The sequence below is a fragment of the Panthera leo genome, chromosome C2, assembly GCF_018350215.1.
Source record: "Panthera leo isolate Ple1 chromosome C2, P.leo_Ple1_pat1.1, whole genome shotgun sequence".
Classification (NCBI taxonomy): Eukaryota; Metazoa; Chordata; class Mammalia; order Carnivora; family Felidae; genus Panthera; species Panthera leo.
The window spans coordinates 128,806,154-128,833,805 of record NC_056687.1 but is presented as its reverse complement, the minus strand read 5'-3'; the positions used below and the strand labels follow the sequence as shown (position 1 = coordinate 128,833,805).

Sequence of the window (27,652 nt, the reverse complement as noted above, 5' to 3'; positions counted from 1 at the left end):
TTCAGAGGAAGATCTGATAAAAACTTGAGAGGTTTTGTTCCAGGTTAAGAACTTGGACCCATCACCATTTGAGTTTGCCTTTCAGAAAATCATTAGGAATGGGACCATTTACATAAAAACCATGGTTCTAATTCTGGTTTGTCCCTTCAACAAAATGAGGTAGCTTTACCTGTAGAGGACTGTGGTAACACATGTAGTACTTGGGGTTCAGATTAGATTAATAAAGGCTAATGTAATTTTATAGTTCCAACAAAAGGGTTTTTTTTTAAACCCAGTTAATACAGTATTCTAAATAAATGAGAAATAGAGCAATTTGCTTAAGCTAAATTTTACACATCATTTATTGTTTCAACAAGAGAAATGCTTTGCATTTAAAAACTTAATTGAATGGGGGGCACCTGGCCAGCACAGTAGGTAGGTAGAGCGTGTGATGTGATCTCAGGGTCATGAGTCTGAGTCCCATGTTGGGTGTAGAGATTACTTAAACTCAAACTAGTTGCCCAGATAGGTTTTCTTTGGTTTTCTTTCTTTTTTATTCTTTATTTTCCAAGTTTTAGCACCCAAACTTGGCAAATATCATGGAGATTTGTACAAACATGCATGTACATATATATATATACACTCACACATTTTAGTTTAAAGCCTTGGTTCCTCATTAAACCTTGTGCTCAGGCTCCTGTTAAAAAGCAGGAAAGTAGTGAGGAGAATCAGGGGAAACGTGAATAAATCCCAATTGATAACTTCCTTGTTATGAATTAATGCAGGCATTTTAAGGTAAAATCCATCACCTTGCTAAAACTTCCACTAAACTACAGCCTCAGCTATTTACAAGAAAATAAATAAGTCCCTTACACACTTCAATGTGGTTTAATGACAAGCTAGAGGAGGATTTGTATTTTGTTGTTATTTCAAGTAAGACAGTTAATGGTGCAGTGATTAAAATTTCAGGTGTTAAAAACTAATTTCAAGCAAGGTCATTATTATACGCTGAACCTGAATTCTTCAGACACTTGTCTTTACATCACTATGCAAATCCATGACCGTAGCATTCAGGTTTTGTAATTTAAAAAGATCAGGTTTGGTCACTAAAGAGTAAACATGATTAGTTTACTCTAGGTCGTTTGAGTTTCTTTTTCTCTGTAGGAGCTTTCCTCTTCTGTGATGATCCAGGCCCAGGTTCCTTATTCTGAAGAAATGAAATAGTTTCTGATAGACAGTAGTTTTCTACTTGAGGAGGGGATTCCTATAAAAGCGGGGAAAAAAAACATTGTTCATTTTTTTTTCAGATTTCGAAGTGTTATTAGGTAATTCTTTACCCAAAATAATTTTGTCTTTTAAGGTGCTACCTAGCCCTTGTCACATTTAGGGAACAGACTGTGTGTGACAAAATCTCACCTTTTATCAGAAAAATTCATAGCTTGGATCTTGATAACGGTTTGATTTGTAAAGTAGGGTTAAGAAGTGACACCTTATACTTAGTTTCTGAAAATCTTTTTTACTTATTTTACAGATAAGATAAAGGTTAAATAATATTATAGAACTAGCAGGTGGCAAAGTCAAAATTCATATACTCTGCTCTACCTGCCTCAAAAACCTTTGCAATTCTCTTATAACCATATCCTGACTGAAAAGGACCTTTCCTCCCTATTACAAGTGTGATAAAACTTGGTTTTCTAGCAAGATGGCACACTGGATAACATGAAAATGAATCTTTTGATTGGACTCTTCCCCTGGATGACAACTTGTGACCCAAATATATTAAAAGCACCTAACATAAGACACAGGAGAGGAAACGAGATCAGGCAAATACTAGAAGGGGTTGACACTTGGGTCAGGGGTGAATTTCTCTTTTTGTCATTTGTTTTTGGTCTGAGGAGAAGCCCCAGTCTGTGTCATGTGGTCTGGCTAAACCTCAACAGAAAACATGCAGCATTAACGGCCTGAAACCACAGCCACTGGAAAATGAGGTGGGAAATCTCAGGAAGGAGCAGAGAAAGTCCCAAAATCTGTTGTGAACTCTGCCCAAATCTTTCACTTCTCCCCATGGATGTACAGAGGTGGCTCAACGTAAGGCTAAAGATTTAAGCCCCCACGTATTGCAGAAGGTGCCTGCTAAGCAAACAGAATGGCATTCTCCTGAGGAACACAACAGAATCTAGAGTTTCTACAACTTATAATGTCCAGATATATCCAAAATGACTCCACATCTGAAGAATATGACCCATTCTCAAGAAAAAACAATTAGAATCCAAAAGCCCAAAAAAGAAATAGATATAAAACCTAAAACATATACTGAAATTTACAAAATGTTGATGAAAGAAATCAAAGACGACCTAAGTAGACATGCTGTGTTCATGGACCAAAAGGCTTAATATAGTAAAGATGTCAATTTACTCATAGTCTTAATGTGATTCCTATCAAAATGGTAGCAAAATGTTTTCGTAGGCATGTAAATAAGCTTATTTGAAAACTTACACAGAAAGGTGCAGGCCCTAGAACAGCTGAGACTGTCTTGAAAAAGAAGAGTAAAGAGGACTGCTTCACATCAGGGCTTACTACATGTATAATAGGACGCTATTGCAGAGGTAAAGACACCTAGATGAGTAGGAAGGAAAACCCAGAAATAGCCCCCACAACATGCCCAAGTGAACTCTGGCAAAGGTTCAAAGCAACTAAATGGAGGATGGTTTTGATGGTGGAGCAACTGGACATTCTAAGACCATTTTTTACCTAAATTTCATACCTACATGAACCTCACACCTCATAGGACCTTTATGAAGAGGACAAAAGCATATCACAGTCACTCTGATGAGCCATTATAGAAATACACATTAAAGCCACAGCGAGAGATTACCTACACATCAACTGAATGGCTAAAATAAAAGAGACAGATGCTGATAAGGATATAGAAAAACAACACTGGTAGGAATTTAAAATATGACCACTCTGAAAACACACTCTCAATCATTTATCCCAGTGTAATGAAATCTTTTCTCACAAATGTTCATGGCAGTTTTTGTTTTTGTTTTTGTTTTTGTTTTTAATGTTTGAGAGAACACATGGGAGTTGGGGAGGGGTAGAGAGGGTGTGGAGAGAGAGAATCCCAAGCAAGCTCCACACTCAGTGCAGAGCCCAAAGCAGGGCTCAATCCCATGACTGGGAGATCATGACCTGAGCTGAAATCAAGAGTTGGTTGCTCAAGTGTCTGAGCCACCCAGGTGCCCCAGAGCAGCTTTATTCATAACAGCCCCAAACTAGAAATAACCCAGATGTCCTTCAATAGGTTAATGGTTAAAGCTGTAGTACATCTGAACTATTCAGCAAGAAAGATAAAATTGATACAAGTAACAACCTGATTAAAAAAAAAGCCAAAGATTACATACTATACTGATTCCATTTAAGATTTTAAATGACACAATTACAGAAACCGACAATGGATTAGTGGTTGCCAGAAGTAAGACAGCTCAGAGAAGAGAATGAAGGGAAGGAGGTGGGTGTGAGTAAGAAAAGGCAAAATGAAGGATGGCTCTAGTGACAGAGTGTTCTGTATCTTGACTGTGGTGGCAGACACATAAGGAGAAGTGGGGGTACTGGAATACACATAAACTGCATCATGTTAATGCCCTAGCCGTAAAATTTTACTACATTTTTGCAAGACCTTATCTACTGGGGGACACTGCATTATTTCTTTTAACTGCATTTTTAAATCTACAATTAACTCAAAATAAATTGAACATCTTGTCATGACCCAGATGTTGGAGATAGTAAACAGTGATACCAAAGCAGCTATTACACTTGAGTGAAATGAAAAAGCAGAACTAGAAGCCATAGAGATTCCAGATACAAAAAAACTTAACATCACGGTGCCTGAGTGGCCCAGTTGGTTATGTGTTCCATCTCTTGATCTCAGGGTTGTGAGTTCAAGCCCTGCCTTGGGCTCTGTGCTGGGTGTGAAGCCTATTTAAATAAAACAAAATTTAGTATTGAAAAAAAAAATCTCCTGGAATAGGCTTAAGAGCAGAATGAAAATAACAAAAAAATCAGTAAAGTTGTAGGCAGATAAAGAGGTATTAGTCAATCAGAAAAACACAGAAAAATGACTGCAAGTAATAGGGACCTGTGGAACTATATCAAAAGGTATGAGTGACTAAATTCCTAATGGAGCAGAAATAAGGGCCAAAATTTCTCAAATCTGGTGAAAGTTCCAGACTAACACAGCTCCACAGAAACCAAGCACGATTAATATAAAGAAACACCATCTGGAAATATCATAAATGGTGAAAACCAAAGATGAAAATTGTGAACAGTCAGGAAAAAAAAAATGACATACTGCATTGCATACAGAAGAATTCAAATTACCACTGACTTCTTATCAGAAACCATGGAGGCCACAAGAAAGTGGAATCTTTAAAGTAGCAGAAGAAGAAAAAAAATATCAACCCCAAATCCTATATCCTACAAAAAGATCCTTCAAGAATAAAGGTAAAATAGACACTTTCAAAAACAGAAAAAAAAAAAAAACACTAGAATTGGTCCCATCAGACTTACACTACAAACCAAAATTTTTCAGGCTGAAGGAAAACTGATACCAGAAAGTTTGCTGGCCCCTGCTTTACATTAAAGAACTAGACATTAAATATTTTAGGCTGTGTAGGACAGATGGTCTCTGTTGCAACTACTCAAGCCGGCTGTAGGAGTGCAAAAGAAGAACAGAGAATATGCAAATGAGTGAATGCAGCTGTGTTCCAGTAGAACTTTATAAAAAAGGCAGGGGATAGGATCTGGCCTGTGAGCTACAGTTTACTGTCCCTGAATTTAAAGGACAGGGGAAGCAAAGGAACCCGTATGATTCCAAGTTTTCTGCCTTCTGTGTGAAGTGGCACATGATTCTACCTAGACTATGAAAGGTTAAGGAAGTATATTGTAATCTGTCGAGCAAAACACACCCTGCCACCAAGCAAAAAAAAAAAACGCAAGAAAGGAAGAACACAAGAACAAAGGAGAGAAAATGAAAACAAATTGCAAAAAACCATAAACCCAGTCATATCGATAACTACACTAAAGAATTAATAAGCAAGACCCAAAGATACCCTGTTTAAAAGATGACAAGTAAATAGATATCTGTGCTCAAGAACTGGAAGAATTAACATTGTTAAAATGTCCACACTACCCAAAGAAATCTACATATTCAATGCAATCCCTATCAAAATTCCAATGGCATATTTTTACCAGAGATAGGACAAACCTAAAATTTGTATGGCTCACAAAGACTCCAAATAGCCAAAACAATCTTGAGAAAGAACAAAGCTGGAGGCATCATGCTCCCTGATTTTAAACTATATTACAATGCTATGGCAATCAAAACAGTATGGTACTGGCATCCAAAGAGATCAATAGAACAGAATAGAAAATTCAGAATTAAACCCAGGGATTTGTGGTCAATTACAAAAGAGCCAAGAATATCTAATGGGAAGAGGATAGTTTCTTCAATAAATGGTGTTGGAAAAACTAGACAGCCACATGTAAAAGAATGAAATGGGACCGTGATCTTACATCATACTCAAAAATAAACTCAAGATGGATTAAAGATTTGGATGAAAGACCCAAGACATAAAACCATAAAACTAAAAGAAATCTGTAAGGAGCTCCTTAAAAAAAATTTTTTTTTAATTTTTATTTTTGAGAGAGAGAAAGAGAGGTCATGAGCAGGAGAGGGGCAGAGACAGGGAGACACAGAATCCAAAGCAGGCTTCAGGCTCTGAGCTGTCAGCACAGAGCCAAACGTGGAGCTCAAACCCACGAACTATGAGACCATGACCTGAGAGGAAGCTGGACACTTCACTGACTGAGCTACTCAGGCGCCCCTGTAATGAGTGAGTTCCTTTGACATTTCTCTTGGTAAAAATTTTTTGGACTTCACACCAAAAACAAAGGCAACACAAGCAAAAATTAACAAGTGGGATGACATCAGACTAAAAAGCTTCTGCACAGCAAAGGAAACCATCAACAAAAAGAAAGGCAACTTAACAAAGGGAGAAAATTATTTGCAAATCATGTATCTGATAGGGGTTAATATCCAAAACAATCTGATTAAAAATGTGAAGATCTGAACATTTTCCCAAAGACATATAGATAGTCAACAGGTACATGAAAAGGTGTTCAACGTCATTTATCATCAAAGAAATGCAAATCAAAACCATAACAAAATATTACCAAACACATTAGAATTAAAAAGTGTTGGTGAGGATATGGAGAAGAGAGAACTCTTTGTACTCTTAGTGGGGTATAAATTGGTGCAGCCATTATTTTTTTCCTCAAAAAATTAAAACTTGAACTACCTTAGAGTATACTTCTCTTGATAAGCACTGAACCATGTACAGAATTGTTGAATAATTATATTGTACACCTGAAGCTAATACAACACTGTATATTTCAATTTAAAAAAATGAAAAATAGAACTACCTATGACTCAGCAATTTGACTTGTATGTATTTATCCAAAATGAAAAGAATTTGAAAAGATTTCTGCACCCCTATGTTCATTAATTTTCTTTAAAACAATTTTTTAACGTTTATTTATTTTTGAGATAAAGAGACAGAGTGTGAGGAGGAGAGGAAAGGAGACACAGAATTGGAAGCAGGCTCCAGGCTCTGAGCTGTCAGCACAGAGCCTGACGTGCGTCTCAAACTCATGAACCGTGAGATCATGACTTGAGGTGAAGTCGTACGCTCAAGTGACTGAGCCACCCAGGCGCCCCTACAGCATTATTTTCAATAGCCAAGATATGAAAACAACCTGAGTACCTGCCGACAGATGAATAAAAACGTAATATACACACAACAATGGATTAATCAGCCATAAAAAATATTTCAGCCAAGGAACCCTGCCAACTGCAGCAAAATGGATGGACTTTGATGGCCTTAATGCTAAGTGAAATAAGTCGGATAAAAGACAAAATACCAGATGATCTCACTTGTAAGTGGAATCTAAAACAAAAACCAAAATAAAACCCACAAATCCCCCCAAATGTGATAGACACACAGAACCAAACAGAGGCTGCCAGATGCAGGGCTGGAGGGCTTAGGGAAATGGGTAAGGATGACCAAGACGTACAAACTTCCAGTTATAAAAAAAGTAAGTCCTGAGGATGTAATGTACAATATGGTGACCACAGTTAATATTGTATGGTATATTTGAAAGTTGCTAAGAGACTCAATCTTGGGAGTTCTCACAAGAAAGAAAACTTGTCAATGTGTGGTGATGGATATTAACTAGACTTATGGTGATCATTTTGTATATATATATTCATTAACACACGCAATTGTTATGTTGGACATCTGAAATTAATGTTATGTCAATTGCATCTCAGGTAAAACAAAAGGTGGCCAGACTCCTCCTTGAGGCAGATTGCAAGACTCCTCGTTGTTTTTCCTCAGGTCAATTGTTTATTTAAATTCTACTTAACACGTACGGTAAACTGGTTTCATGTGTATAATTTACATATAACACCCAATGCTCATCATAACAAGTGCCCTCCTTAGTATGCATCACCCATCTAGCCCATCCCCCTACCCACTTCCCTCCATCAACCCTGTTTGTTTTCTGTATTTAAGAATCTTTTATGGTTTATCTACCTGTTTTTATCTTATTTTTGCTTCCCTTCCCTTATGTTTATCTGGTTTGTATCTTAAATTCCACATATGAGTGAAATCACAGGCTATTTGACTGACTTATTTCACTTAGCATAATACACTCTATCTCCATCCACAGGAAGACTCCTTTTTGAATCAACTGAAACAATTCAAGAAGTACATGAAAGTATGAACCTAGAAGAGAGTCCCCAATAACTAGACCACCCAGACTACTGCATTCAGATCAAAGCTGCCAAGACTTGTGCACTCGGTACTTCCAATCAGCTTTTAATCCTCTACTCTTAACCATGAACAGAAAGCCAAGAATTACCAAATGTCTGATAAATTCCTCTAACGTGGAAGATAAAGACCCAAAGAGGTGAATGCAGCTTAGTGGATGTGGAGAGTATGCAGAAATAAGAGAAGTTTGAAAAATAAACCAGTAAATCCTGACATCTAGTAGAAGGTATCACATCTATGAAGCAAAAAAAGATGTTATTAAAATACTAAAATGTAAATTCAAAAAAACTGAAAAAAGGTCTTGCTTATTAAAAACATGACACCCAAGTGAAGAGCTAACAAAAGGAGAAGAATGAACTGAGGGAACCTCTCAAAAAGTGAAGATTAAAAATACTTGAGAAATAAGAAAATCCAATATGTAAGTAGCAGAAGTACTAGAAGGAATGAACAGAAAATGGAGAGGGAAAATAAAAATCATCACTGAAATAATTCAACATTTCCCAGAACTGAAAGATACAAGTTACCAGACCAGAAGAGGCTTATCATGTATGGCATTAAATAAACAGACCCACATGATAACCTATCATTTTGAAATTTTAGAAAACTAGGGATAAAAAGAGCTTCCTACTAGATTCGTTACATAGATTATGAATCAGGAAGGCTTTAACTACCCAACAGCAATACTAAGAGCAAGGAGACAAGCAATCAAAAGTCCAAGGAGAAAACAGTTTGGGTGGGCGTCAAAGGCTGGGTTGGAACTCATCTATCAGTCAAGTGTGAGCACAGAAGAAAGAAGTTTCACACATAGAAAATCTCTGTTTATCTCTCATGTGCTTTCTCAAGTAATTACTATAAGATGACCCTCAACAAAAGGAGAGATCAGGATGACATGGGATTCAGAAACAGGAGATCTGACAAAGAGAAAGGATAGTGAATGGAGGTCCTGGGAGGACAGCAATGCACAGAAGTAGAGGGTGACCGTCCAGATTGGAGCGACGTGGCTAAAGACAAGCTAAAAGCTATCATCACCAAGATCCCTGTGGCTACTGCACCCACCTTTATTTTTTTTAATTCATTCATTCGTTCATTCCCCACAATGCACCTAGCTTTTAACCTGAGGTCAGAACACTGTGGTGAGCCTATCTGAGTTGTACTTGTACCTGGCTTATCTCGACCATGAGCTTCAACATGAAGTCGCCACTCCCCCCTCCCTATTCTGCTGCTTTGCTCCACGCAAGTGTTCTGTTTTGAGCTACTTCTGAGAGCTAGGTAGGCAGTGGTGAGCTGAGACACAGAAATACAGAGCACCCTACTACTCCCCCACTGCATTCCTCCAGACATCTAGTACCCAACTCCCAACACAGCCCCAAGAGAGGCAGGGAAAGAAAAAGCTCGAGATTTTTAAAAAGTTATCTAGGTGTTTCTAGGAGTTAGTATTGCCTTACTAATTCCTCTTCGGTACACCTCACTGCTTTATGATAAAGGCTTTTAAAAAAAAAATGTAAGAAAAAAAACGTAAAAAAACATAAACGTGTTTTAGCCATTCTTTCTATAAATCCCGAGCCAACTCCTAAACACAAACAGCAAAACCTACACAGCAAACTGAGTTTTGGCTTACCTTTATATAAAGAGCAGTTTTAAAGCTTTTAGAGGTACCTAGATTTTTATACCTGCCTCATTTAACTCCAAGCTCAATGTTTACATAGGTGTTATTATAAAAAACAGAATGAAACCGAAAGGAACTGCATAGAGGAGAATAACAGGAGATGAATATTCTATTAATAAATAAGCTAACAAGGGTTTTGTTGTGCGGTCCCCTCCCTATGCATATAAGCCTGTCTCTGGGGATGAGGAGGGCAAGGACAAACTCGTACAAACCTGCGTCAGATAATCAGCAATGTACTCTGTTTTCAGGCAGTACACATTCTGGGCAGCAGCCTCTGCTATGTTAACTCCTGAGTCACCTTGTTTCAGTTTACTGAAGTCAGAGAAGAGATGTGTGGCCTCTTTAAATAAAGGTACAGAATGACCAGGTAGCACCTGAAGAAGAAATAAGCATTACAATCTATCATTGTCCCAAAGTAGTTCAACTGTATAATTTGTGCTTGAGGATTACCATCTCATAAAGTACAGAAAATCACCTGATCACAGCAATCATGGTTAGAAAATAACTTGTGTAAAAAATTTAGTAAGTTGACTCAATACAAACCTTCGCTCCTCCTGACTGAAGAAGGCGTTTGAATCCTGCTTCTCGGGACTGGTCAAGATGTAAGATGACCTTCCACCCACTAAATGCCCCCTACAAATGAAAAAATATCAGTGTTGAAATTATTTGGGAAATAAAATACAAATACATTATTTTATCTGTAAATTTAGTTTTATGTCAACAAATAACCTTTACTTCTGCCACAAGTGGTAACTGTCTTTGGTCAGAATACTTTGAAACACACAGCCAGGGTGTTAGGCACACAGTAGGCCATCAATAAATACTTGAAGATGAAGGAAAATGCTTTACTGATTAGCTAACATGAAAACAAAGCAAATTGACCTTTGTTTAGTCTTTTTTCTTATAATTAATCCAGGGTAGAATTTCATGCACAGCTTCTTTAAAGAAGCTTCCATTATATTTCTCTTGAAAATGTTTGCAAATTGGAAATACAAAATATTTAGCTAGGGAATAACAATCAACAGAAGCCAATGGAATTACCCTAAAGAAGGGAAATTAAGGCTAACAAGGGCTTGGATAAAGGAGAGAACTCAGAATACAACACAAAAGATTATCTAACTTGGGTTCCTAACCTTTTTGTAAGCCAGGACCTCTTTGACAGTTGGGTGAAACCTATGGACCTGTTCTTTAAATAATGATTTTAAAGTAACAGCTTTATTGAAATGTAATTTCCATGCCACATGAACAATGTTTTAAAATAGGGCTCAGTCGGTTAAGCGTCCGACTTCAGCTCAGGTCACGATCTCGCGGTCCGTGAGTTCGAGCCCCGTGTCGGGCTCTGGGCTGATGGCTCAGAGCCTGGAGCCTGCTTCTGATTCTGTGTCTCCCTCTCTCTCTGCCCCTCCCCCGTTCATGCTCTGTCTCTGTCTCAAAAATAAATAAACGTTAAAAAAAAAATTTAAAAAAAAAAATTAAAAAAAAAATATTGTTTTGTTTTGTTTTTTTAAAGATTTTTAAAAAATGTTTTGAGAGAGAGGGAGGGAATATATCCCAAGCAGGTTCTGTGCTGTAAGTGCAGAACCTGACATAGGACTCTATCTCACAAACTGAGATCATGACCTGAACAGAAATCAAGAGTCGGATGATTCACTGACTGAGACACACAGGCGCCCCTAAAATATTTTTAATATATAAAGGAATACAAAAAAAGCTCACATCTTTTAAAAAATTATCCAAATATTTACAAATTTATAACATAATAGATGTGCTTCTGCACAAAAGACCTAGTGATGGCTGAATAACTACTAAAATTTTAGAGCAGTAAAGACAGATGGTAGCTATACTTTGTGAGCATAGCATAATGTATAGTTGTCAAATCACTATGTTGCATACCTGAAACTAATGTAACACTGTGCATCAACTACATTTCAATTAAAAAAAATGATGGGGCACCTGGGTAGTTCAGTCAGGTAAGCATCCAACTTTGGCTCAGGTCACAATCTCACAGTTCGTGGGTTCGAGCCCCATGTCGGGCTCTGTGCTGACAGCTCAGAGCCTGGAGTCTGCTTTGGATTCTGTGTCTCCCTCTGCCCCTCCCCCACTTACATGCTGTCTCTCTCTCTCCCTGTCAAAAATAAACATTAACTTAAAAAAAAGTGATGAACACAAACAGTATTTTAAGATACTTGCAATATAATGCAAAGCAAAAATATCTTGATTTTTGTTGGGGTAAAGTCACTGGTACTGTTAATAGCGTTGGGATTTGTTACCCAGACTTCTATAATGAAAGGAAATGCTTTCAATTAGATGTTAATAGAAATAAAGATGTATTCTTCTGCCCCATCCAGAGTGTGTATACAGGCTTCCTGAATTCAATCTACAATTCCTTTGGGAGAGTCTGTGGACCCCATGTGAAGAGCTCCTAAAAGTAGAGGGTGAAGATTTCTTTGGAAGAAATACAATGTGTGTCACATTTTACATATATATTTTTAAAAGAGCCATCCACATTCTATCTTCCTGTCAATCATAATTAGAAGAATTAGAAGTTAATATTAAGCTCAATTTAATGCCCAAACTAAGTATATCAACCAAGGCATAAAAGACAACTAGAATTCCTTTTTCTTTTTTTCTCTTAAAGTAGGCTCTGTGCCCAACATGGGGCTTGAACTCACGATCCCAAAACTAGTAAGAGTCGCATGCTCTACTGACTAGGCCAACCAGGAGACTCATAACTAGAATCACTATTTTGTTAAGCATATTCTCTTAAATTTAAAATCTGTAAAGTCATAATACTGAATGCCATTCAAATAACCTACATAACTATATATATGTTAATACCTCAACAATGCCCGATTCTTGTCTTTGCTGGATTTTTTTTCTCCATCTCATTGCTGCAAGTGCTAGTCTTCGTTGCTGTACAGTGATTCCAGTCAAAACGTCAAGTATGGAACTACTTCCCCATTCGTAGTCTTCTTCCTAGACAATCAGTACAAGACACTTTGGAGTTGTCCTACAGTATGTCCTTAAGGAGTCCATGATCTAGTAACAGTTAAAAGCTATACACTCAATTGTTATAAATATAGAGCACAAAATAAGCATCAGTTTTTGAACAGAGAGAAGGAAATGTACATGAATTTCGATTCATATACCGGGATTTTAATTAGAAATCAGAAAAATACTGCATACGTTTCTAAGAGACACAGATAACTATACCTTAGTAACTGATAAACATACATTATTTGGTTTCATCTACTGTAAGATGAACCTCACAGAAGGACATGTTCTCAGTGGACACCTGTATTAACAGCTTGATTACCTGTCGACAGAAATCAGATCCCTAAGGGATGTTGATTGAAAACCTCAAAAAACTACATGGTAGGTATTACTGTGATGGTTAGTTAGGAACCAAAATATCTCACACAATTGAGTATTTAATGGACTGGCAGTAAAGATAAAAGCTTATAACGAGATAATCTTGAAATTTTCTAATGTTGTTCCAATAAGAAAAAAAAAAGGCCCACTTCCGAATTAAAATTGATATCACTAAGAATCTGGGTTTGTGATCTCTATACATTTTTTTGTTTTGTTACTGTGGGCCTTATAAAATTGGCATAATCTAATTTGTCACATTTAGTTATTTCAATTATATGAATGGCCAGTGGAAGTACTGGAATCAACTGTTAAGAAATTTACTTTTAAAGAAACATGATTCTTCATGTTAATTTGAATACACACCGGCACGAAGTGCCCAGCAGTCCGGGATGCTTCCAGGTAGGAGCGATGAAGCACCCACTTCCCAGCTGCCAATGAAGCTAAATACTTCTCGTTTCGAAGTGGATGTCCCACAACAATGTGTGTACAACTGGGATCAAAGCACTGCTTCTCTATTACTAGTCCACCTAAAGTAGAGAAAAATGGATACTTTATTGGAATTCTTAACTTTTCCTAGGAAAAAAACATGTCAACTCTGCACAGAATTTACAAAATGCACCAAATAAAAAAAAACCTTGACTGAAAATTATTTCATTTCACATACATTTTTATAAAATAATATTTTTTATGAAACTTTAAAATATGAAAGCAAAACAGTAAAATGAACACTCACACACTGGCCACCTGGCTTCTAAAATTATCAAAATCCTGCTATGCCACTTCAGTCTACCTCCTTTCCGGCTTAACTATTTTAAAGTAAATTCCAGACATTGTGTTACCCTATCCCTGTCCAGTCAGTATGCATTTCTAAAGTACATGGCAATTTTCAGGGGTGCCTGGGTGGCTCAGTAAGCGTCAGACCCTGGCTCAGGTCATCATCTCACGGTTCGTGGGTTCGAGCCCCACAATGGACTCTGTACAGACAGCTCAGAGCCTGGAGTCTGCTTCGGATTCTGTGTCTCCCCCTCTGCCCCTCCCCTACACCCACTCACGTGCTCGCTTGCTCTCAAAAATAAACATTAAAAAAAATTTAAAGTACATGGTAATTTTCTTATACAGCCACAATGCCATTATCAGATATAATACAATTAACAAAAGTTCTTTGCTATCTCAATACATTTTCTTGTTCAAACTTTCCAGTTTGTTCCACACTTGGTTACAATTAAGATATAAAAAGAAACAGAATATAAACAGAGGCCATATACTACTGCTGGTATCTCAAGTCTCAACCACTTTTGCAGTTTTCAAGCACTGAATATGCATAACCAGGGAGACAGAAGTCAAAAAGGGGCTTCTACAGACTAAAAGCAGAAGAAAATTTTCTGTGAATGGAAATAAGGTCAGTAGCCCAACCACATAGAAGCTTGGGAGGAAAACACACACAATAGGTAAACAGAGATGAAGCAGCAGGTGGGGGCTGACCCTCTTCTCATACAAATGTATGAAGCCTGACTTAGAGGAAACAAGGTGGCGTAAGCATATGTAAAGCATGGCTTTTGATTTATACTTCAGAAGTGAGATTACTGGTTAGGCAGAGTTGTTTTAAGGACTTCGTGAGAATTCAACAAAACATTCAAATTCTACTCATGCTTTACAGAGGAGTCTAATAATGGCAGCAATACTGTTTGAGCACTTATTATATGCCAGGGACTATTCAGAGTGCTCCAGATTATTAACTCCTTTAATTCCCACAACTCTATGAAGGTAGGTGACTATTGTTATCTGCAATCTACCCATGATGACACAGACACACAGTAACTCACCCACTATCAGAGTGACAAAAGAACAGTAAGGTGAAAATTCCATATTGTAACAGGATCTAATCCTATATAACAAATTCATGCTGTAACCCAGACAACACAATATACTGACTCATGTGTATCAGCTGGCCATGCTTCATTTATAATATGGTCTCTCTGCATTCTAGTATCAAAAACTTTCTATTCAGACTCAATTCCAGCACAGTCTGTCCTCATCTGCCTCTTTTCTCTGCCCTTTTCTAGAAAATGCTCTGCTAGTTGATACTACTCTTGTCCACAGTTTACAGAGATGGAACAAAATACAGGAGATGGACACCTGAAACAGCTTCTTTCATTTTGGGACCTCTATGTAAAGCTTAACAATTGTGACTTACAACTCTATCTGATTTAGCAGGTAACTGAGAAACTGTTCCACATGAGTCCAGTTTCTAAGAAATACAGCTTTGCAACTGTATGACTGTATTTGACAGAAATTTAAAAAAAAAATTTTAATGTTTATTTTTCAAAGTGGGGGGGAGGGGCAGAGAGATGGGGACAGACGATCCGAAGCGGGCTCTTAGCTGACAGCAGCAGACCTGATGTGGAGCTTAAATTCACAAATGGTGAGATCCTAACCTGAGCCAAAGTCAGACACTCAACTGACTGGGCCACCCAAGTGCCCCAGTATTTGACAGAAACCTTAAAAAAATCATGGTTTTCCACATTCTCAAAAGGATAGCACTAAATAACATTTAATATTTTCTTGATAACTCAGGGCCATTACTAAAACAACCATTTCTTCTTTTAAAAATTTTTTTTTAATGTTTGTTTATTTTTGAGAGCAGAGAGAAAGAGCAGGAGTGGGGGAGGGGTGGAGAGAGAGGGAGACACAGAATCTGAAGCAGGCTCCAGGCTCTGAGCTGTCAGCAGAGCCCGACACAGGGCTCAAACTCCCTAACCACGGTATCATGACCTGAGCTAAGGTTGGATGCCTAACCAACTGAGCCACCCAGGTGCCCCTAAAACAACCATTATATCTTAATGTTTTCTCAATACCAAGCTGTCAGATTAAGTTCTCTTCCTATACTTTCCCTAACCCTGTACAGCTGCTTTGTCCAACACAGTAGGCACCAGCCACATGTGGTTATCAAACACTTGAAGCACAGCCGGTCCAAATTGAGAGGTGCTAGAAGTGTAAAATATACCTCAGATTTCAAGAACTTAGTAAGGCAGATATCATTGGTATTTTATATTGATTATGTATTGAATATAAGATTTTGAGTTCACTAGGTTAAATAAAATATATGTTTAAAATTAATTTCACTTGTTTTTTACTTTTTAAAATGTGGCTACTGGAAAGTTTAAAATTACTTATGTGGCTTATGTTCTCTTTAGGTTGGACAGTACTGCTAAAGAGCACCAGGTTACCTTCCTAGTATGCTGCTTCCAGAATGACATCAGGTGGACAGCCTGACATATATAGTAGAATGTTACAGAAGAGGTTGTTCCTCTCTGGGTATTACTCTACCTTCAACCTCAATTAAATGCAGTGTTATTTTAAACCTACAATTGCAATGATTTCACCAATGAACAAAAAGCTCAAAGCAGCACACTCTTAAATCATTTTGATGGTTGGTTTCGATCTAAATAAACTTTAAATATTTACATGCTATAACCCAGTGACTTCAGATTTATTTAGACCTTTATAAAATCAAAGTTCTAATGCTGACTCAATACATACAGCCTTAGACAAGTTACCCATCTTTTTAAATTTTATTTTGCAAGTAGGATCCACACCCAATATGGGGCTTGAACTCACAACCCCGAGATCAAGACTTGTATGCTCTACTGACTGAGCCATCCAGGCACCCCCGCTCCAATGTTTTTAATCTCAATTTCTACACCTTACAAATGATATCAACTACACTAGTTTCCAAATAAGGTTGCATTTTTGACTTAAGTAAAATACTTGTACCTAGTTTTTCAATCAGATGACAATAATCAATACGTTCTTGAGGATTCAGAGATGACAACTGAAATATGTACTGTTTTTTTAAGTCTTCATGAGTTTCCTCTATTGTTATAGTCTGAAATGGAAGAGTTTTATTTTAGAAAAAAATTAACACTAAAAAGGTTATCATCAGCTATATGATTCTTTTTCAGTGACATTTTACTTAGTCTTCCGGTTTATCAAATACAGAAATAATAATACACTGCAAAGAAATGCAGTTTTCAACATCTGTGAACTCCTGATACTGTTATCAATAAATTTTTAATGCAACACAATAGCAATATCAAAAGGGCATATCATCATACTTAGGATAAACTAACCTTTTCTCTAGGGTGTGGAGCCACCGGTGGGTTGGCCAGGGGGAAGGCAATACTGGGGGCTTGAGGTGTAGGGATCAGGTGGCTGTCTTTAATTGGTGTTTCCAGTTCCTCAGAGATTGGGTGTTTTGGGGCTTCAGTTACACACATGTTTCCGGAATCACAGACAGCTGAGGGCAATAAAATGCTGCAGTGTGATGTTACCCAAATATGACTAAGAACAAATTCAGCCAAATAGTCTCATCTGTCTTAACCAAGATGAAATTAAACACAAACTCTGGAATATACATGTATAAGTAGCCTACCTCTAGAGCTTATAAATAAGTGCAATTAATTAGCTTTTTAAAAAGGCAAATAGGTTATCTATGGGATTCTCCCAACCCTTTCTTTAAATACCAAGCTTTCATCAGTAAAATGGAACCCAAATTTGTAAAATGACAGCAAAAGCTACAATTGGAGAAAATCTATTTAGTGTAGAGATAGAATCATGCGATATGAGAAAAAGGGGGAGAAAAAATGACCAAAAATGAAAGATAGGAATCATTTTGTCTTCAAGGTGGAGCCCAAGGAAAAAATAGGAGAATTCAGAAAGAAACACATACAAATTCAAAGAACAGATGTAGGTACCTGCTGGCTCAATTTAGAAGATTTAAATGAAAATAAAGTAACTGGGCAAAGTCCAAACTTTAATGACACAAATGTACAAAGGATGAGAAGGAGAGAAAGAACAATACTGAAAAACTATGTCTGGAAAACACTGCCCAATCTTCAATTTCCAAATTTAAGAACCAAAATATGTTATTCAATTTACTGATAAATTATCTCAATTTATAATTATTTTTTGTCTCTTACTAAAATAAAAAATATCTAGTAAGTTTTTTGTTTGCATGTGTCATTCAGAGAACCACAATGTGCTTATCTATTTTTAAGAAGTCAATGTGTACTTCACGCAAACAAATGAATAGATTTCCTCTCATTACCCTGTTCAGCAGTTTCTGCGTCATGTAAAGGCTCCTGGAAAGGAGAATCCTCCAATTTTTTAATGTCAACCTGAAGCTCAGAATACTGTGTGGGACAACTAGGCCACTGCAGATTGCTGGCAAGCCGTGCTCTCTCCTCCCTGGCTGTTGGGTCATCCCAAATGATCTGTTCATTCTGGGAGGGCTCCGTGTTGACATCAGGTACTGTTTGACGAGACTGCCTAAGGAGTAAAAGTGACAATTTTCATAAACAGATAGGCACGACAAAATCTACACTCATAAATTCCGTAAGACTGCAAATTTGAGGCTCACCTTTGTATGCCCACCATCTAGCACACAGTAAGCACCTGAAAATATGGAATAAATGAACTTTGGGAAATTTTTTCTTTTAAAAATATTTCTTCCTAAAACTTACTGTTTTAGTTAGAAAAGAAAATATCTATTTCGACTGAATGTCCATATATTTAAAACTTTAAAAGGGAAAGTTTACTGTCAAGAAATTGTTTTCAAAATTCTAAAATGATCACTACATTTGAAAATGGAATTTTTCTTAATTATACAGGCTTAGGGAAACACGGTAATGTTTAGAAAACCAGTTACTTTGCTTACCAGCAGTTGTATTTTTATCACTTGAAATAATAAGAACTATAATTACACAGGAAAGACCCTATAAAAGCTGCCTTAAAAGAAGGTGCTTTTGGCTCTTGGTAACCGAACCTCCCAGAGTCTTAGATCAGTCATATACTGAACTAGAGTGAAGCATGTTTTATGTCATAATTATAATAATTCCACTAGACGGTAAATATAATTCCAACTGTTTTCCTTCTAAATATCAAATCTTTCAATGTATGTAAATGGAATCTTAACAAAAATAATTTAGCCCAGAGAGTTCATTTGCCTCAAATACAAGGCAGATAGCCTTATTCTGAGTATACTTATTTACTCTGACTTGGCACAAGATTTAGGCTCTCTGTAATGACAAAACATCATCTGAAGTATATTAGACAAAAAGTCACGTTTACTCAGTATGCAGATATAGAAATGGCCTCATGAAATATACAGGTAGCTTAAGACAGATGCATAGTTCAATCAATCAATTCAAGACAGAAGTCCCCTAACAGTCATCCTACAATTAGAGATCCTTCTATCAGGAAAAAGATGAAGTTATGCAACTGAACTTGTCATATCACACTGAGATCTGTAATCACCTTTTCTAGAAGGTAAATTTGTAAAGAGAATACAAAATGCATGTGGTTCTAAAAGAATTTAAATTTCTCTCTATATATTACAATGTTTAGAACGATTATTATTTAATACTAACATGACAGAACAGAATTATCCACTGAATCCATTTCAAATGAGGCTTTTTGAGAGAGAGAGAGAGAGAGAGACAGAGAAAGAGAGACAGAGAGAGCGAGCCACAGAGTGCAAGCAGGGGAGGGGCAGAGAGAGGGAGACACAGAATCCAAAGAAGGCTCCAGGCTCTGAGCTGTCAGCACAGAGCCTGATGCAGGGCTTGAACTCATGAGCCGTGAGATCAGGACCTGAGCCAAAGTTGGATGCTTAACTGACTGAGCCACCAGGAGCCCTGGTAATAAAAAATATTAATCATGCCTCAATGTGAAGCAGTTGCTTGGTGTGGAACAAACCTTTGTCTACCTCTTACCCCAAAGTAAGAATTCTACAACTGCTTGGAACAAGAGAGGGAAGGAGGAAAAGCTAGGAAGTAATGGAAGAGAGAAAAGTCTATAACCAGTATAGTATCTGCATATAATATATGTATATAGATTGGGCTAAGTAAGGCCCAGTACTATAACCCTTTTTCCTGTTCTGTTCTTGTTATTCTAAACTTCTGCTTTGCTGGAAAAAAAAAAAAAAATGCAGAATGAGGCTTAACTTATGGAACTGAGCAAGTAGGAACCCAAATAAGGAGCTACCTTTCTGTTGAGTCACCCAGTTGCTCCTGTCTGCCACCAGTGACAGGTACATACCTCAGTGCCTCCAGGACTCTACTTCGCCCACTGCGGGCAGAGCGACTGCTATCAGGGGTTGAAGAAGTGCTGTTACAACCATTTCTTGAAAGGGAAGCCCTCTGCCCTTGGGGTTTCACTATTGACGTCGCAGACATGATCTCCTGCAGTTGCTTCTGAAAGTTCTCTCTCATCTCCAATGTCTGTGTCAGAACTTGAAACACATGCAAATACACCAATTAAGGTAAGTTTCTCTTTTTTATCACATCTCATTCACATTAACTATTTTGTCTATATTTGAACACAGATTTATTAACTTGACATTTATTGCTTACTACAGGCAACAGTAATGAACAAGACTATGAATACTGCAGAACCTTAGGCCATCCTTACCAGAAGGACCGTATATGAAAAAATCAAAAAAGCCCTTCCAAGACATCCTGCTAAGACCTGCAGTGATTCTCCCTTTTGTAGAGCTCCCTGTCTGCTTCTGACCCTCTTGTGTTATGTACTATGCTCTGAGGTGCATCCATAATTAATGTATGTGATTTCTACCCCTTGGTCCTTAAAAACAGACCACAATATATATCTTTGGTTTCCTTGTAAACACAGAAATAGATCCTAAATAAACATTTTTGGAATGAACTGAGTGGGACTAACTAAATAACTAAATAGGTAAGTCATAAGGAAAGCTCCAGTAGGGTAAGATCAGTAAGGAAAATAGAAAATATTAATCCATTAAAAAGAGGACATCTACAGATAGTTATTTGCTGCTGTACTCTTTGTAATAGCAAGAAATTAGAAATAGCCTGCATGCCCATAAAAGGGACTGACTAAATGGTCATTCATATAAATGTGAAAGAAGATTCAAAATGGAAGCATTGCTAAGAAAGTCACTCAAAATAGAGTCAAAGGACAAAGGAAGTAAGGCTATGCAAAGTCTCCTGTTTCAATTCTCAGGAACACTATGAGCTTTTAACTTCTGTCAATTGCAGCTTGTCAACCACAAACTCCACCACCTCTTAGAACATATCCTTCTATTTTGGACTGAAATAAAGGTTATTATCTGTTAGCTAAATAACAATCTTGTATTAGATAGTCAATTCAAACTCTGACAGCCCCAATCATATTTCTTCCAAAGCAAGTTATATAACCTTGCTGTTTCTGCCTTTATAAGCCTGTACTCCCTGCTTGCAATGATGAGTTTCAATGGACTCTATCTCCTGGACTGCAATCCTGAAAATCCCAAATAATTGCTTTTGGTTGCTTTGTAGCCTCTTCTTGGTCAACACAATCAATACTCTACAGTTACAAAAAAAGAAAAAGATACAGAGAGAGACCAAAGAAGCTCCTTATGTACTAATATGAAACACTCCAAAAGTTGAACTATTAAGCAAAAAGATAAAGATGAATGTATAAAATAGCATATATAGTATGTCCACCATTTATACACTTTTTTAAAAGTGCAGAAGGAGTGGGGCACCTGAGTGGCTTATAGTCAGTTGAGTGTCCGACTTTGGCTCAGGTCATGATCTTGCGGTTTGTGAGTTGGAGCCCCACATCGGGATTGCTGCTGTCAGCCTATCAGCACAGAGCCCGCTTTGGATCCTCTGTCCCCCTCTCTCTGCCCCTCCTCCACTTATGCTCTCCCAAAAATTAATATTAAGAAAAAAGTGCAGGAGACAACATATGTATTTATGATTGTATATGCATAACACAGCTCTAGGATACATAAGAAACCAAAAACACTGGAAGGCAGGGAGAAACTTCATGCCTCCTTCCATACCTTTAAACCATGTGAATATATTAAAATGTACCACATATACAATAAAGCTTTTTGGAAGTTACTGAAAACTGAACTGAAGAATAAATTTTTACAAAACCACCAATTCCACCTACCTTTGACAGAATAGGGCTGTATCACACTAACTCTAAAATAACTTGTTCCACAGATTTCACAAGTTTGGACACGTATAAATCACTTAAAGCTTTGCAAATTATTACTTAATGATTGGCATATAACCTCAAATCAATCCTCAAACATATGCTTTGCTTGTATTTAGCAACACAGAAAACAAAGGAAGCATTCTGTATGAAAGATAGAGATTTGTTAAAAAATGTTTTTTGTAACTTAAAATATTTTACCTCCTTTAGAGTCATTCCTTCCATCTCCATTTGATGTTACTAATTCTTTATTACTGGTGGTCATATTGTCTATGTCATTTTCTTCTACAGGCAAATGATCTGGCTATTCAAGGAGAAGAATTATAATTTCTCAAAACAAGTCATTAAATTTGGTTTCACAGCACTATAAGATTATGCATTCAGCTTAAGGAGGGGGTAAATGCATCATCCATATCATCTACCTCATCATCCTTTGTTGCTGAATCAGCTGCGAGTAGTCGACTATTACAGAGTCTGCCATCTTGCACTGTACTGATATCCAAGCTCATTTTGGGATTATAAGTATGTGGATAAAGAGATTCAGGAAGATGCTTATACTCTTGGGCACACTGCAATACAATGGCAGGCTTTAAAACAGGGCTGAAAAACATCTTAATGAATAAATAATGTTAAGCAGAATAAGGACAACCAATCCATTATGTTCTAAGATGGCAAAAGTTTACAGAATTAAAGTTTTGAAAAGTAGGTGACACTGAAACATTCCACCATACAAACGAAAAATTATTCTCACCGTTTAATGTCATATACACTAAAGAACAAAACATATTTCATTCCTGTGCTTTTGCCAAAGTATCAATCCTATTCCTGGGAATACCCAGAAACAGAGAAAAATTCTAGAAAACACAGTTCTAAACTGCACTGGTGTGCCAAATTAATTCGCCTTAAATTTTTAGAACATTTTATTTCACATCATTTTTATTAGCGACAAGAATCAGAGAAGTCAGAAAGAGTATCCATTAAAGACTTGTTAAGTATGGGGTCGCCTTGAGGCTCAGTTGGTTAAGCATCTGACTTCACCTCAGTTCACGGGTTCGAGTCCTCCCACATCGGGCTCTGTGCTGACGGCTCAGAGTCTGGAGCCTGCTTCAGATTCTGTGTCTCCCCCTCTTTCTGCCCCTCCCCCGCTCATGCTCTCTCTCTCTCAAAAATAAATAAATGCTAAAAAAAAAAAAAAAAAAAGACTTGTTAAAGTATTTAGGGACCAAAGATCTTAAGTTTTTAATGCCAAAGAAATGAAATGTGCACTGTTAACTAAGGTTATCAAACTTGTTTACATACGTGGAAACTAGCTTATGTCTGGAAATGTTTATATACATTCTCATTTAATAGAAAAGGAAAAAAAAGTATTGCTTACTTCTAAAAGCCAGTGCTCTGAAACAATGTGTACTCCTTTTTCTTTTACAGATTTATATTCTCGGTTAGTGTCATTTGGTCGGCCTTGATAAATGAAATGAGTCACTGTTTCATCAAAACTCCATCTGAAACAACCAAATTTTAACAAATAACTAAAAGAAATATCTAAATTTAAGACGATCATTACTCTCTATGAATATATTTACCTTCAAAAAACTTCTAAGATCTGGAGTAAACATGGACATTAAATGACAGGCGTTTTTGGGGGGCGGGGGGTCAAATTTTACACACACCAGGTATGTAAATACAGAGAGATACCAGGAAAGATAGTCTTTAAAAGTATTACTTCCTTCTTTATACTTTTCTGAATTGTTTAAATTTTCTTTTTACAATGAGTATCACTTTATAGTAACAATAAAGGTATTTTCAAATCAATAAAATAGGCAAAACATCCAATCTGTCCTCTGGTTGTTGGAGGTCACTGGTCACTGTACATTTGCTCTATGCCCTGTAATAAACTATGTACTTGAAACAACATTATCTCAGCCATTCCTCGCAACAATCCTAACACGCTGGTATTATTATATATTATTATATTAAAACTGTACAGATAAGAAAACTAAAGGACACAATTAAGTAACATGTTTTAGGATATTCAGTAAGTGGTAGTTTTGACTTCAAAACCCATATTAACTAATACATAATGCTACAATCTCCTGACTCTTCCCACGTAACAGTTTCCTGATCTAGGAAAGTAATCTAAAAATTGTAAAATACGTGCCATCCTTCAAAAGATCAAGTAAAAGCCAAAGAGAAAGTAAAATTATATTTCTGCATAAAATCACCAAAGTTAAACAGAGTTTTCTCTTTATGGACACTTAACATACTTTCCATTTCCTAACTAAGAAATATCCCTGGTTAAGCATCTGACTCTTGATTTTGGCCCAGGTCATGATCCCACAGTTGTGACAGCTCCATGAACATGCAGCCTGCTTGGGATTCTCGGTCTCTCCCTCCCCTGCTTGCGCCACACTCTCTCTCATGTACGTGCCCTCTCCCAAAGTAAGCAAACATTTAAAAAAAATATATCTTTAGGGTTTTTAAATAGTCAAATTAATTAAGGCATATTTCCTTCTAAATTATATTATAAACATCTCTATTTCTTACTCTATTGTGTTTCCTTAAAAATAATAGTAAAGAACACCTTGCCTAATTTAGTTGTTAGTCTTTCTTTTTTTAAGTAGGCTTTATGCCCAGTGAGAGGCAGAGAGAAAAGAGAGGGAGAGAGAATCCCAAGCAGGCTGTGTGCTGTCAGTGAGATAAAGACCTGAGCTGAGATCAAGAGTTGGACAATTAACTGACTGAGCCACCCAGGCACTGCGAGTTGTTAGTCTTTCTAATGGTTGTTCCTATTTCTGATGTTATGGAAAATAATACAAATGTAAATAAATCATAAAAATAATTTTAAAAATAGAAGAATGTTTTTGCCTGATTCATCTTGCTTCATTACTCACTGTGATAATAGAGAAACTATGGGTTTTAGTCCTCAGAGATCCTTCAAGGACAGACTCTCAATGGTTATAAATGGTTTAGACCAGGGATTAGAAAACTTTCTTTTTTTTTTTTTTTAAAGTAGGCTTAACACCCAGCATGGAGCCCAACACGGGGCTTCAACTCACAACCCTGAGATCAAGACCAGAGCTGAGATCAAGAGTCAGACACAACAGACTGAGCCACCCAGGTGCCCCAAAAAGTTTTTCTTAAAAGGCCAGATGATAATTATTTTAGGCTTTGCAGCGAAAATCTCTTTTTCCAACTACTCAACTCTTGCCTTGTATGAAAGCAGCCACAGATAATAGGTAAACTAATAGGCATGCTGTGATCCACCCTCTGGTCTAGATCAGTGCTTTCAGCAAAATTGTTACTTTACAAGCTATTGTGTAGATTTGTAGGAGTGATTTTGGTTGTTACAATAATGTGTTTATATGATGGAGGGTGCTACTGGCATTCAGTAAAGTCGAGGGATGCTAGAAATCCTGAAGTATAGTTATATATACAATTATCCCATGTCTTACATGATTTTCTAATGTCTTGACACAAATTCACAGATGTAAAAAAAAAAAAAAAAGTTTGTTTATAATTAGATGAGTCTAGAAGCCTGTTTTACTTACAAGCCCAAGTGTTTTTTTTTGTTTTTGCATTTTTAATATACACTAATATACCAAACATCCAACTAAGTAATTGATGGAGGACTGTACTTTGCTTAATTTGTAACTTTGCCAAACTGTGAACAACTCTTGGTAAAGTCCTGTTACCAACAGAAATGCTGCTCATGGTATCAGAGTCTCTACATCGGTTTCAGCCTTGTGGCTATAGTGTTTGAAGTGATTTTACATATGTATGCAAACATAAGAATACTCTGTTTTCTTCTAGTGTCATCAGGCACAGGCATTTACATATTAAATATATATCCTATGATTACGTGCCTTCTGATGACTTTTAGTTTTTAAAATTACAAAAGTAGTTGGGGCACCTGGCGCTCAGTTGGTTAAGTGTCTGACTTTGGCTCAGGTCATGATCTCACAGTTTGTGGGTTTGAGCCCCGTGTTGGGCTCTGTGCTAACAGTTCAGAACCTGGAGCCTGCTTCGGATTCTGTCTCCCTCTCTCTGTGCTCCTCCCCTGTTCACGCTCTATCTCTCTCTCTCAAAAAATAAACATAAAAAAATAAAATTACAAAAGTAGTTAAGTTATATTTGTGAAATCCATTTAGTAGAGGTAATGCTATGACATGCTGAGGAGATCTGGTCTAGATGTTTAAACTGTAGGAAGTGGTAGGCTGTGTCATGATCTCTTCAGGATGTTCTGTTCTAGCTTATGGATGGGAACTTCTAGGACAGTTTTATTTGAGAATGGATTAAGTATTGTAAACTCTACATGTTAAAGTGTTCTTCCCTCTCTTTTATCACCAAGTCTGAGAAATCTTTCAGGAATAGATTTAATGCAAACTTTAAATCAGTTATATCTTTTTTAGGAATTTCAGAATAGATTCTATTTTTCACACTGAGAGGACTGGCATTTTAAGTCTTATTAAAACACAAGTCCTATAGGTTCCTTTTACATCTTATATCAAGTCCACATCCAAAGAGAATAAAGAAAGCATTCAATTTTGACAAATATATACACCCTCATAGGACTTTTGTGAGAATGAAATGAGACAAAGCTTGGCTCATGCTAAGAACTCAGCAACTGGTAAAAGGGAAGACGAATACTGTAACATGTAATTATACAGTCGATAAGATTATATAGTAACATATGAAACAGGTAATACAAATAATAATAACAAGTAAAAAGCTTTTCTTTTCTACAACAGATACATTAAATACATTAAGATGCTTATAACTATCCCAGATACTTTTTATTTTTATATTCTCCCAATCTAATCTATCAAAAAACTAACTAAAACAAGACTTACCAAAGGGAAGATGAAGCCAAACATATTTCTCCAACTGTCTATTACTTGAAGAGCCAATCATTATGCTGCCACAAATGGTTGGATACAAGCGATCAAGAAAGCTAGCACTGCAGACAGTGGAGTACGATCAACCCAGGACTGCCTGGCATAGGCCAGGGCCTCTTGATCCCTGGCACACGCACCATCTGTGCTAGAGACCTGTCTCTAGCCTGGCTGTCAGGAGGAGGGGCAGATCTGATAACCCAGGTCTCCAAAGTAGTAACAATGAATAGAAATCAAAACATCCTTAAAAAAAGATCACTTTAATTCAGGAGTGTAGCAAACTTTAGCACTACTCACAGGGCTCTACTCTGAAAATCACTACTAAAAATATGCTTAATCTCAGACCTCATCTCATTAACTGTATTATTAGATTACAAACTCCTTAAAGACAAGGATTCTTCTAGACTGTATTCATAATTCATGGAACCCAAGTTTCCAGAATAGTGAGTGGCACAAAATAGGTTCTCAAATATTTGTGCATTACACCCTATGAAATACACATATCAAAGTGAATTGATATGGAAGAGGGTATTTTTCAAGGATGTAGTAAATTAAAAATTAATTGGAGACTGTAGACAATACAATACAGGAAAAGGAAAAATAAATGTTCCTTTGTGGATGCTCACAATAACTTTAGGTTTTCCTATAAGTTCAGACAATAACAGTACCAAACAGAAAGTTGTGTCAACTACCTGTAATCTGCTCCTAGAGAGGCTGCAATCCCATTCAGCTCACTCTGCTTCTTACTGAGTTTCTTACTAACACATACCACTACCTTGTGAAGTGGCTTTGGAGCTTCTTCCTGTTCCTGGAAAGAAAATAAAAGAAACTGA

General features: G+C 36.9%; 1 protein-coding gene across 4 annotated transcripts in view; it reads right to left on the bottom strand.

The window, feature by feature from the left end:
- Positions 1 to 323: 323 nt before the first annotated feature.
- Positions 324 to 27,652, bottom strand: part of TOPBP1 (DNA topoisomerase II binding protein 1) — a 61,447-nt gene continuing 34,118 nt past the window's right edge. For all 4 annotated transcript variants that reach the window (XM_042955308.1, XM_042955309.1, XM_042955310.1 and 1 more), the window contains 13 exons: positions 27,512 to 27,627; positions 23,306 to 23,429; positions 22,353 to 22,499; positions 22,132 to 22,234; positions 20,008 to 20,200; positions 18,017 to 18,237; positions 17,040 to 17,206; positions 16,684 to 16,795; positions 13,273 to 13,436; positions 12,376 to 12,513; positions 10,081 to 10,170; positions 9,750 to 9,911; positions 324 to 1,243 (listed from right to left, as the gene is read on the bottom strand). In XM_042955308.1, the coding sequence (XP_042811242.1) occupies positions 1,103 to 1,243; positions 9,750 to 9,911; positions 10,081 to 10,170; positions 12,376 to 12,513; positions 13,273 to 13,436; positions 16,684 to 16,795; positions 17,040 to 17,206; positions 18,017 to 18,237; positions 20,008 to 20,200; positions 22,132 to 22,234; positions 22,353 to 22,499; positions 23,306 to 23,429; positions 27,512 to 27,627 (1,878 nt within the window). In that variant the 3' untranslated portion in view covers positions 324 to 1,102. The remainder of the gene's footprint in view (positions 1,244 to 9,749; positions 9,912 to 10,080; positions 10,171 to 12,375; positions 12,514 to 13,272; positions 13,437 to 16,683; positions 16,796 to 17,039; positions 17,207 to 18,016; positions 18,238 to 20,007; positions 20,201 to 22,131; positions 22,235 to 22,352; positions 22,500 to 23,305; positions 23,430 to 27,511; positions 27,628 to 27,652) is intronic.